Here is a 12,477-nt window from a genome sequence, read left to right as displayed (position 1 = left end):
GGCACAGCGGATGGCGCTGAACCTGGGGGAGGGAGTCAAAACACTCAGTCAGCCTTTTGATTGTTCTTTCCTTAGCCTCGGGTTCCTCCCCGGTCGGTTCGCTGCTCTTGGGTTCTGCTGTTATGGGGAGAAGTAAACCAACAAACAGACAAACAGAGCAATTTAATTTCTGCATGGGACAAGAGAGAAAGGCTGGCACAGAACCAGAGTGGAGATATCTGCCACAAAGCTCATCTGAACCTGTCACACCCTGCAAATGCCAAAAAAGCTCAGAGTTCACTGAATAGAACCACAGTGCTTTGGGAAAGGACCTTTCAAGGTCATCCAGTCCAACCCCCCTGCAGGGAGCAGGGACATCTGCAACTAGAGCAGGTTGCTCAGAGCCCCGGCCAACCTCCCCTGGAATGGTTCCAGGGATGGGGCAGTGACCACCTCCCAGGGCAACTTGGGCCAGGGGCTCATCACCCTCAGAGTCAAGAACTTCCTCCTAATGTCTCACCTAAACCTCCCCTGCTCAAGTTTCAAACCATCATTGCCCCTCATCCTGTCACTACACCCCCTTGTAACCAGTCCATTTTTTTGGACAACAAAAATCCCTCACACATCCCAGGTGCTTCCCTTAATGCTGCTAACATGTGACTGGAGCTCATGGGCTTGACCCCAAACTCACTGAATACTCACAGAATAAACAAGCAATGCTTGCACTGAGCTCTAGCTGGCCTCAAATTGCACCAAGGGAAGTTTTTGATTAGATATTAGGAAGAATTTCTTCACTGAGAGAGTGGTGAGGCACTGGAACAGGCTGCCCAGGGAGGTGGTGGAGTCACCATCCCTGGAGAGTTTAAAAAAAATGAGTAGATGTAGCACTTGAGGCTATGGTCTAATGGTTAGGGAGATGTTCGACTCATGGGGGATGAAGGTTGGACTTAATGATCCTAGATGTCTTTTCCAACCATAGTGATTCTCTGATTCTACAAGCAAGGAGCTGCTTCTGCTTGGCCACCTGACCTCAAATCTAGTTAATTGCTTTAGTAGAACACCGAACCACCTCTAGTGTCTTCATAGCAGAACATGGGTCCCAAAACCGCAGAAGAGAATAAAGCTTCTTGCCACAGAGCCTGTGAGATACCTGGACTGAGAGGGAAGCAGAAGGCAGCACGTTCTGTTTGCTATAAATACAGAGAGAATAAATACGGAGAAGAGAAGGCTCCAGAGAGATCCTCTTGAAGCTTTCCAGCATCTGAAGAGGGCCTAAAAGAAAACTAGGCAGGGACTTCCTACAAGAGCTTCTAGTGATAGGACATGGGTTAAAAGCCTTAAATTAAAAGAAGGAGATTTAGATTAGCTCTAAGGAAGAAATTCTTCACTGTGAGGGTGGTGAGCCCCTGGCCCAGGTTGCCCCGAGAGGTGGTCGCTGCCCCATCCCTGGAACCATTCCAGGGGAGGTTGGCCGGGGCTCTGAGCAACCTGCTCTAGTTGCAGATGTCCCTGCTCCCTGCAGGGGGTTGGAGTGGACAACCTTGAAAGGTGCTTTCAACCAAAACCCTTCTCTGATTCTAGTGCAGAAATCTCATCCCAGGTGTAAAAGTTCATCCATTTAACAAGCAAGAGGGAATATGGTCAATCTGAATTCAGCTCAGCCAGGTCACAAGTGAACAAGCTGGATCAGTTTCCATAATTTCCCTGGGGAGCTCTGCTCCAAGGCCAGGCAGGGATTTACACACAGGCTTCAGAAAGCAGAGGCAGAACCTCAACTGGCCAAACCTTCTGGCTGTCCAAATCTGAAAAGCAGTGTCCTTCAAGACACAGGTACCACCACACAGAGGTGTCCGAGAGTGGACAGGCTGGAACAGAACTGCAGCCAAACCTACCACACATGTCCCCACTGGAGCAAAGGTTATACCACCCACCAGGGCACCAACACTTGAACCACACAGCTTCTAGGATGTTATTTTCTCATCCACTCTTGTCAACGTTTTGAAGGCAGCTACATTTCTATTTCCAAAATTCTATAGTCCATGACACCATGTTCAGACATCACCCTTCTAAACCAAACTGGTCATGGCACTGTGTGTCCTGATTCCAGCAAGCTGAAGCTGTCATGGTGGAAACAAGATATAAATGAAAAGCCCCAGCTGCCAGGAACTGCTCAGGAGAGAGACAATGAGCCCTGGAGACTGAAGTGCCTCTGAACTCAAGACAACCTTTCTCTAGTTCAACCATGAAGGGCTCAGGTCAAGCACTCCTGAGGCCAGCAGCATTAGGGCAGGGATCACGGCCCTGGATTGGGCAGGCTGCCCCTGGAATCCTGGGATAAGTTTTGGGCCCTTCACTCCCAGAAGGGCCTTGAGGGGCTGGAGCATGGCCAGAGAAGGGCAACAAAGCTGCTGGGGAAGGGTCTAGAGCCCAAGTGTGGGGAGGAGCAGCTGAGGGAGCTGGGGGTGTTGAGCCTGAATCAAGGGAGGCTCAGGTGAGACCTTCTGGCTCTCCACAGCTCCCTGACAGGAGGCTGGAGCCAGGTGGGGGTCAGGCTCTTCTCCCACGGAACAAGGGACAGGACAAGAGGAACTAGCCTCAAGTTGCACCACAAGAGCTTTAGGTTGTCCCTGAGGAACAATTTGTTGCCCTTGAGGGTTGTGCAGGGCTGTGCCAGGCTGCCCAGGGCAGTGGTGGAGTCCCCATCCCTGGAGGGGTTTTCAAGCCGTGGAGATGTGGTGCTGAGGGACAGGGGTCAGCAGGGACCTGGCAGTGCTGGGGAATGGTTGGAGTCAATGACCTTAAAGATCTTTTCCAACCTAAATGATTCTATGACACTTGTGCAGCTTGGCCTGGTTTGTATGCTCCTCCCACACCTCAGGCTCTCATCTTCTATCTGGAGAATAAGTTCCAGCAGGATACCTTCACAGAGCTGGATGAGTTCAGTGGATGAAACAGTCTCACAAATCAGAAGGCAAGCTCATCTTAGCATTTTGCTCAGCACATCACTCATGGGTTTCTAAGTGTGTTTTAATTTACTTTTCCTATGTGACTGGATAAAAATGGTCATGATGAAATGTGGCCTGGAAAGGACAACAAGCTTTCTAGCCATGAGAGAAGAAAGGTACTGGAACCATCTGCCCCTTGGAGTAACAAAGCAAGTGAACCAAGTGCAAGCTGGAAATAGCTCGGTTTGGAAACCATGTGCTGGCTGGGGACTGCTCTGGCATGGCTTAGAAGACAACCCCTTCCTTGCTTCTTAAAAATCCAGGCATGTCTGGCAACCACTGCCTACTGCACTATGTAGCAACATCTCCTCAGTCTCAAAGGACACAACAGCAGCAGCAAGACCAAAAGGCAACTCACTTGGTGCAGTTGTGGAGGTTGGACTTGATGATGTCGTAGTCGGTGTTGTAGAGCGGCCCGCTGTCCTTCAGCAGGGCTTTCTGGATGCTGTACACGTGCACGCTGGCAAGCGTGGCCAGTTTGGACTTCATTGCTGGGAGGGGGGAAGAAAAAGGTCCTCTGTTATCACAGCCTCTGCAGAATCAGGTGGTGGCTCTAAGCATCAAGCTCTACCAAGGATGGAGAAAGACTGGCAGAGCACTTGACAGCAAGTACCTCAATACAAGGATGTGTAATGGTACCACCTTCTCATACTCATTGACCAGTCAATGGAACAGACTCCTCAAGCTGTCAAACTCTGCCAGGGGTTGTTGAGCCTGGAGCAAAGGAGGCTGAGGGGAGACCTTCTGGCTCTCCACAGCTCCCCGACAGGAGGCTGGAGCCAGGTGGGGTCAGGCTCTTCTCCCAAGGAACAAGGGACAGGACAAGAGAAAACTGGCTCAAGTTACAACAGGGAGGGTTGAGGTTGGCCACAAGGAACAATTTCTTGTCCTTGAGGGTTGTCCAGGCCTGTGGATACCAAGCTAGGATTCTGTGAACATGGATTTCTCTTAATTCAGTTGGGTAAGAACCAAGAGTGTGTAGTGGAATCATTCTGGTTTGAAGAGACCTTCAAGTTGATTTAAGTCCAACTGGTCCCCCAACACTACCAGGTCCCCACTAACCCATGTCCCTCAGCACCACATCTCCACGGCTTGGAAACCCCTCCAGGGGTGGGGACTCCACCACTGCCCTGGGCAGCCTGGCACAGCCCTGGAGAACCCTCAAGGGCAACAAATTGTTCCTCAGGGACAACCTAAAGCTCTTGTGGTGCAACTTGAGGCTAGTTCCTCTTGTCCTGTCCCTTGTTCCGTGGGAGAAGAGCCTGACCCCCACCTGGCTCCAGCCTCCTGTCAGGGAGCTGTGGAGAGCCAGAAGGTCTCCCCTGAGCCTCCTTTCTCCAGGCAAGCTGTGATTCAATTGCTATGGATCAGATAGGATCCAGATCAGACCTGGAAAGACAAGATGACTGACAGGGCACGAGGAACAGTTGCAATGTTTTAGTGGTGGGTTTTTCACCTTTTAGTGTGAAAGCAAATACCCCAGACAAGAGTGGAAACATACTCGTGGGACATTTAACTCATCTCCAAGTCACTCAGGGCAAACAAAGACTGCAACTGCACATAACCACTAACTATCTGCTTCAGCACCCTTGGGAGCCTGAAGGCTCATGATTGTTCTGAAACACTGTGAGACACCACACAGATATTGTTGAAGATCTTCTCAAAGCTTCTCAGTATCAAAAGGGTGGGAGGCAAGAGGCTAGGGCCAGACTCTTGTCAGTGGTGCCCAGTGACAGGACAAGGGGCAACAGGCACCAACTGGAACCCAGGAGGTTCCACCTGAGCAGGAGGAGAAACTTCTTTGGTGTGAGGGTGGCCGAGCCTGGAGCAGGCTGCCCAGAGAGGCTGTGGAGTCTCCTGCTCTGGAGAGATTCCAAACCCACCTGGATGTGACCCTGGGCACCCTGCTGTGGGTGAGCTGCTGGAGCACGGGGGCTGGAGGAGATGATCTCCAGAGGTCCCTTCCAACCCCCACCATACTAGAACTCTGTGCTGCCTTTAAGCAGGAGCTGTCAGAGCTGCCTTTCAGTGGTAGGGAGGTGGAAAAGAACCACCAACTAAAATGTTCAACATTAAAAAAAAAAAAAATCAAAACCTCAGACCCCATTCCCCAGCGTGAAGTTACCAAGGTGTTGGCTCAAGATATTCACAATTCTGAGAAAAAGTTAGTACAAAAGGTACACACCTGAACCAAGAGCCCGAGTCGGCATTTACGTGCGGATGGCACGTTCAGAGCTCTACTCAATTTGCTGTTCTTACAAAGGAAAAAGGCAACCCCACGTCATTCTCCCCATCTGCTTACCTTCCAGTTTATCCTCTCTCACTACTGCAACCTTGTGGCACTGCAACAAAGAAATAAAGGGCAATCTTAACGTCTTTAAATCTCTGCTGTACACAGAACTGCTATTTGCAGTCATCTGTTGAAGAAGAGAGTCTCCAGATGATGGCTGCAGCTCTAAAGCAAGGAACTCTGCCAATGTCTTTAAACAGTCACTTTTTTAAAGGTCTGTCTCCCTGCTTTTCTAAAGGGCTGTTCCACAGATTACCACAACCCCACAGACATCTTCTGTCCTCCACTCCTGATGCTATGAGACGAGACACAGGTGAAACAAGAACTAAGCACAGTGGAGAGAAACAACCTTGTGCAGCTGATGACCCAACTGCCAGAGATCTGCCGTGCCAGCCAACGTCACCCAGGAATATTTAGATTGCCAGTAACCTAACATAAGAACATACACATGGCACCAAGGAAGGAAAACACCATGAGAAATGAAACATTCATTGGAAAGGCAGAAATGAATGTTTCTGGAAATGTGCTCTACATGCAGTCTTTGGAGTGCTGGGGCAGCTCTGGAGTCCTCAGCACAGCAGAGACAGGGACCTACTGGAGCGGGGCCAGAGGAGCCCCAGCAATGAGCCAAGGGGGGGCCACGCAGGAGAGGGTTGGTCTTGGCCAGCCTGCAGAGAAGGCTCCAGCTGGGGAGACCTTCTGGGGGCCTGCCAGGACTTCCAGGGGCCTCTCAAAAGCTGGGGAGAGACTTTTGAGCAGGGCCTGTTGGGACAGGACAAGGAGGGATGGTTTGAAACTCAAAGAGGGAGATGGAGACTGGAGAGAAGGGAGAAATGTTTGGCACTGAGGGTGGTGAGCCCCTGGCCCAGGTTGCCCCGAGAGGTGGTCGCTGCCCCATCCCTGGAACCATTCCAGGGGAGGTTGGCCGGGGCTCTGAGCAACCTGCTCTAGTTGCAGATGTCCCTGCTCCCTGCAGGGGGGTTGGACTGGATGACCTTTGAAGGTCCCTTCCCACCCAACCCACTCTCCAATTCTGTGATTTGAGGACTTTACCTGCTCTGCAACGTTTAACAGGCTGCAGTTACTACAAGGAACACCCAAACAGACAAAGTGGATGAAGCCCAGCCATTAGTTCTGTGTTTAACTGGGACCACAGAGCAGCCAGCAGAAGAGCAGGACCATGTAGGCAACCTGGAATGGCCAACAAATCTCTGAGTCCTGGTCCTTTCTGAGGCCAATCAAAAGCAGCAACTAAGGAGCGTGCAGGGCTTAAGACATTATGAGAATTATTTGGGACTGTTTTCTACCCCAGGTCCCTTCAGAAGAGTCTTGCTGCTAAATCCCCAGCTCTGGGGCTACACCTACTGACAGCAGGGAGTAGTGCAAGGCCAGCTCTGAAGCTCCACATCCCGTTCTCATCCAAAACTGGCTTGTCCCAGGCATCAACCACCAGCTTCCCCAATACCTTCAAGTCCTCTGCAAGCACCTTCCAGCCCTGTCCTCTTCTCCCACCCTGAAGGGCTTTAACCTCATCCTGTGTGGTATTCCAACCCTGGCAATGCTTCATGGGATCAGATAATCTTTTGGTTAGAAGTGACCTGTCAAGGTCATCTCTGCCCCTATCAACTTCCTGCACTTGCAGGTCACCCTCCTATAGCAGGCACTTCTTAAAAATAAGATACTTACTATAAAAACAAGAAGTAAAAACTGACCTTTTTATGTTTGCTTTGGTAGGTCTTGTTTAAAAATATACAAGTTGCCCAACGAGTTAAAAAAATAATTATTTGTTCCTATACCAGAACTAAGCTGTTTGTTTTAAGCAGTTTATGGCAAATTACGTGTTGCCAAACTCTGGCCAGTTCTAGTGAGCCAAGAGATGCTGTCTTATTGTTTCCTAAAGAAACTGGAGGAAAACCTGTTAAATTCAAGCTATAAATATGATATTATCTGCACAGCTTCAAGGAAATATATTTCATTATTCACAACTAATGCAATAATAACCTCCAGTTTCAGGCAGATTTGGAGGCTTAAAGAGGATATTCTGTGCACGTGGATCACTTTATTATTTAGGAAAATAAAAAAAGCTTTCTTGGGGTTCTGGTTTTTTTTCCAGTCTACAAACAAAACCCAGGACAACCTGAGATGTACCAATCCCAAGCGAAAGCTGGTAAGACATACTTGGGTACCTAAAGATATGAACAGATGCCCAGGGCAACAGGCCCCCAGTTTGTCACCCTCTTTCAAAAACCCCTGTGGCCATGTCCAAAATTCTAGTTGACATCCTTTAAAACCTGACAAGCAGCAAGGAGAAGAAAAAAAATCTATGAAATAGTGATTCCTTTGCTTAATACGTCCAAGTATTATAAGTACTAAATACTATTAATAAATTCATGTTTCTCTTGTGTAACTGGATAAAAATGTTGCTTTATTTATAGAATCATGAAAGTTGGAAAAGGCCTCTAAGATCAGCAAGTCCAACCGTTGATCCAACACTCCCATGACCACTAAACCACGTCCCCAAGCGCCACATCCACACACTTTTGGAATCCCTCCAGGGCCGGGGACTCCAGCACCTCCCTGGGCAGCCTGGGCCAAGGCCTCACCACTCTGCCAGGAAAGAAATTCTGCCTCAGGTCCAATCAAAACCTCCCCTGGGGCAACTTCAGCCCAGTGCATCTCATCCTGTCCCTTCTTCCTTGGGAGAAGAGCCCGACCCCCACCTGGCTCCAGCCTCCTGTCAGGGAGCTGTGGAGAGCCAGAAGGTCTCCCCTCAGCTTCCTTTGCTCCAGGCTCAACACCTCCAGGTCCCTCAGCTGCTCCTCACAAGCCAAGTTCCCCAGACCCCTCCCCATCTTTGTTGCCCTTCTCTGGACCCGCTCCTGCCCCTCAAGGTCTTTCTCATCCTGTGGTGCCCAAAACTGACCCCAGTGCTCAAGCTGTGGCCTCCCCAGTGCCCAGTCCAGGGGCACAATCCCTGCCCTGCTTCTGCTGGCCACACTAGTGCTCATCCAGGCTAGGATAGTGGTGGCCTTCTTGGCCACCTCTGTCATTTAACAAGACAACTTCAACTATTTATTTTCTATGCCACGTATTATTTCTCACTCTATTCTAACTAAATTCAAGCTCTCTCCAAACACTGCTTTGCCCACTTCCACCCCACAGCAGATACCAGGAATGGATTAGCTGAGCTCATAATGGCCTCTCCAGGCTATTTTATTATCTTTGCTCTCCAATAGCAGCAATAAAATCAAGAAGTAACTGGTACCAGGATTTATGTTAAATAAAACCACCGGTACATTTTTCAGCACTGTATTTCCAAATCACAACCAACTGATCTTTCCTCCCCATCATTTCTATGCTGGGTCAGAGATGGGGCTTTATTTTGTACAGAAGACTCAGCAGGCCGTGCCTGTTCCTGGAGAAAGGAAACAAATCCTGCTTTTGACCTCAAGATGACAGAAGAAGACAGAAGACCCAAGAACAAACTGCTCCCAGACACCTCGGAGAAACTAAACACTCACCATGTGTCCATTCTGGACAAGGTTTCCTGCTACCAAGTAGGTGACATGAAGCTGAGCTCCTGAGTTCTCCTTTCGTTTCCTCTCCACGTAATCATAGAGCATCCTGTGCAAAAGAAGCCAGAGTTCATCACCTCAAAAGGAAGAGCCTGTCACCACCCCTTCCGTGAAGCTTCCACAAAAACCAGAGTAAAGCCACCCCGACATTGAAACATTTCACAGAAGTGCAGTTGTTTTAACCAGGTTTACATGAATCTTACTGAGGAACCTTCCTCCTCTGCCACTTTGGAGACTCTCCAACAACTCTACAAACCAAAAAGGAAAGGAACACAAGCTCTCAAAGCTTTAACAGTTGGTTCTGATGGTCTCGCTTCTTCTGGGCAGCTTAGTCCCAAGTGTCCCCCTGGAGAAAGGCTGTTGTAGCCCAGCATTCTGAAGCACTTGGCAGAGGAACTGGTTGTTTTTGGTGCATAATCACATGGCCAGGTGTCTATAAACAATCCCAGTTGCATCCAATGCCATGGTGATCAGGAACAGGAGGAAAGAGCTGGATTAGTGATGCGGACACTGAGCTGAGACTCATAGCTCCTGCTTATACCACTGATTTATGATGCAAGTCCCATGTAACCAGGCAGAGACACAACCCCACACCCCACGAGGATGGCATCTGCCAAAAATACTTGAGGATCCTCACTGTGACAGAGCCAGGCTGCAATGACCACGCTGCCACAGCCAGCACAACCACCAGAGGAATTCACTTGCATTATCAGGCACTTCTGCAGCTTCTAGGAGAGAGCTTTAAGCACAAAGATGCCACAGGAGTTCTCTCTCCATCTCCAGGTTGCTTTCAAGGGTATGAGAAGGTGCCTCCACTTCACCTGGGCCACCATCTTCACAGCAAAATGTTCTCTGGTTCCTTCTAGTTCACTGAATGACCCAAACTGGCCCCAGTAGAAGTCTCCAGTCAGGCCTACAACCATCACTGAAGCACACTCAGGTCTACCCATCACCTAAATTGTTCATACATGCAGAGGAGAGAGACCAAACATAATGTTAGATGCAGGAGTTGACATTCTAGCAGTTTGGTCAAGGCAGGTAAAGCTGGGCTCAGTACACTGTGGTTGAGGATGAAGCAGAAGCCCCTTTAGGTCCAAGTTAGCCAGAAACAAGGTAATATTTGGATTATGGGATTTGACACTCTTATGGAGCCTCCAAACCTTTACCTCTGTGTAACAACAGCCTTGCAATCCTGGAGAGCTCAGCTGTTGGTGTAGAGGCTATTTTAAAGGTTATAATCATTTTTATTCCTCAAAATACACCGAGATGAGGTTACACATTTGGAGAAGCAAAAGTGTTTGGACAGCACAGCTGGTTCCTCAGCCTTCAAACATCTCGTTGAGCACACCAAGCCTGGGAAGTAGGTATTTATAAGGGGTCACACACTGTGCAGGAGGGTGATCAGAAAAGAAGAGCACCAGCCATACACAAGCTGCAGTTCCCATCACAGAGGCTTTGCATTTTCCTGACTCTTCTCTCAGCAGCATCCACAGATAATGTACCACAGCCTGAACTGGGTGCACTGGGTGTGTGTGGCAAGGTTTTGGCCTCCGTGACAACAAAAGGCTGAGAGCCCTGGGGCTGCTGAGCTGCAGAAGAGAAGCCTCAGAGGGGATCTGATCAATGCTGAGCAAGAGCTAAAGGGCCCCAGGGGGCAAGAGGCTGGGGCCAGACTCTTGTCAGTGGTGCCCAGTGACAGGACAAGGGGCAACGGGCACCAACTGGAACCCAGGAGGTTCCACCTGAGCAGGAGGAGAAACTTCTTTGGTGTGAGGGTGGCCGAGCCTGGAGCAGGCTGCCCAGAGAGGCTGTGGAGTCTCCTGCTCTGGAGAGATTCCAAACCCACCTGGATGTGACCCTGGGCACCCTGCTTTGGGTGCGCTGCTGGAGCAGGGGGGCTGGGGAAGATGATCTCTAGAGGTCCCTTCCAGCCCCACCATGCTGGGATCCTGTGTGACTGTGACTTGTAAGCCAAGGAGGACCCAGGGTGAAGCAATTCATTCTGGACTGCATCCCATGGAAGCGACCCATGCTGGAGGAGTTCATGAGGAAATGAAGCCCAAGGGAAGGATTCTCATTGGAGGAGTAGAAGAGTGTGAGGAGGAAGAAGCAGCAGAGACAATGTCAGATCAGTGACCACAAGCCCCATTCACTGTCTCCCTGCACTGCTGGCAGGGAGAAGGCAGAGAATTCAGGAGTCAGATGAAGCCTGGGAAGAAGGGAGGAGTTAAGGGAAAGCACTTTTAACATTTAGTTTTATTTCTCATTATTGTACTCCCATTTGATTGGCAATAAATTCACTTTCCCCCAACTCAAGGCTGTTTGGCCCATGATGGCAACTGCTGAGGGATCTCTCCCAGCCCCTACCTTGACCAACAAGACTTTCATTGTCTTTTCTGCCCCTTGTCCAGCTGAAGAGGGGACTGATAGAGCAGCTTTGGTGGGCACCTGGCATCCAACCAGGGTCAAGCCACCACACCATGGCAGGATGAAAGGGGCTACAAACATTTTGGCAGTATTATAACACTAAAACGCCTATTCTAACAGAAATATTTAGGATCTCAAGCAGCAGAAGGTGCCCAGCTTAGCAATCCCAAAACCAAGGCAAGCCCTGCTTAGAGAAAGGGTGAGTAAAGAGCATTAAATGCCTTCAATTGCTGTACCTGCAGTGCAGGAACTTGAAATATTTCCAGAGAGCTCCTTATAACACACTAAACACAGCAATTTAAACAGGAATTAATGAAGCTTTGCCACAAGCCCAAAGGTTGTGGGCTGCCCTGATACCTACTGTTTAGCCTGGTTGACATGAACTCCCAGAGTGTAGCTCAGCCACTTGTACGTAACCTGGGCAAGAAAAAAAACACTTCAGTAAGAAAATCTCTCTGGAGGGGTTAAACCCCCCCTCCTCTGCTCCCTAAACCCCCCTCCTTTGCTCCTTTCAGGGGTAAATCAAACACTTTATCCACCCCTCCCCCACATAAGAAAGCCACAAAAAAAAACTGTTAGGAGTGAGAGCACACAGACACCTGTGCTTGAATGAGTAGATTGAAACCCTGAGACCTCAATTAACAACCCTAAAAGGTGTGGCTTTCATGGAGTCATCCAATCGTGTTGGTTGGAAGAGACCTTTACAAGCATCAAGTCCAACTGTTCCTCCAGCACTGCCAGGTCCCCACTGACCCATGTCCCTCAGCACCACATCTCCACAGCTTGGAAACCCCTCCAGAGATGGGGACTCTACCACTGCCCTGGGCAGCCTGTTTCATAAACATCTTCTTCAAATGCCACATGAGAAACAAAAGTTCTTCAAAATTCCTCCTCCATTTCACACTGGCCCAAAATAGTGCAACCATCTGCAGCAGGGCAGGGATTGTGCCCCTGGACTGGGCACTGGGGAGGCCACAGCTTGAGCACTGGGGTCAGTTTTGGGCACCACAGGATAAGAAAGACCTTGAGGGGCTGCAGCAGGTCCAGAGAAGGGCAACAAAGCTGGGGAGGGGTCTGGGGAACTTGGCTTGTGAGGAGCAGCTGAGGGATCTGGGGATGCTGAGCCTGGAGAAAAGGAGGCTCAGGGGAGACCTTCTGGCTCTCCACAGCTCCCTGACAGGAGGCTGGAGCCAGGTGGGGG

General features: G+C 49.7%; 1 protein-coding gene across 1 annotated transcript in view; it reads right to left on the bottom strand.

Moving 5' to 3' along the window:
- The window catches only part of POLD3 (polymerase (DNA-directed), delta 3, accessory subunit), a 37,820-nt gene that overhangs the window by 23,122 nt on the left and 2,221 nt on the right, over positions 1-12,477 (bottom strand). Inside the window, exons 2-6 of the mRNA XM_008940423.1 lie at positions 11,638-11,693; positions 8,796-8,898; positions 5,287-5,326; positions 3,343-3,475; positions 4-22 (exon numbers count right to left, since the gene is read on the bottom strand). Coding sequence (XP_008938671.1) covers positions 4-22; positions 3,343-3,475; positions 5,287-5,326; positions 8,796-8,898; positions 11,638-11,693 — 351 coding nt within the window. The remainder of the gene's footprint in view (positions 1-3; positions 23-3,342; positions 3,476-5,286; positions 5,327-8,795; positions 8,899-11,637; positions 11,694-12,477) is intronic.

This window comes from Merops nubicus, unplaced genomic scaffold, assembly GCF_000691845.1.
Source record: "Merops nubicus isolate BGI_N331 unplaced genomic scaffold, ASM69184v1 scaffold7125, whole genome shotgun sequence".
Lineage (NCBI taxonomy): Eukaryota > Metazoa > Chordata > Aves > Coraciiformes > Meropidae > Merops > Merops nubicus.
This window is presented reverse-complemented; position numbering and strand designations above follow the sequence as displayed.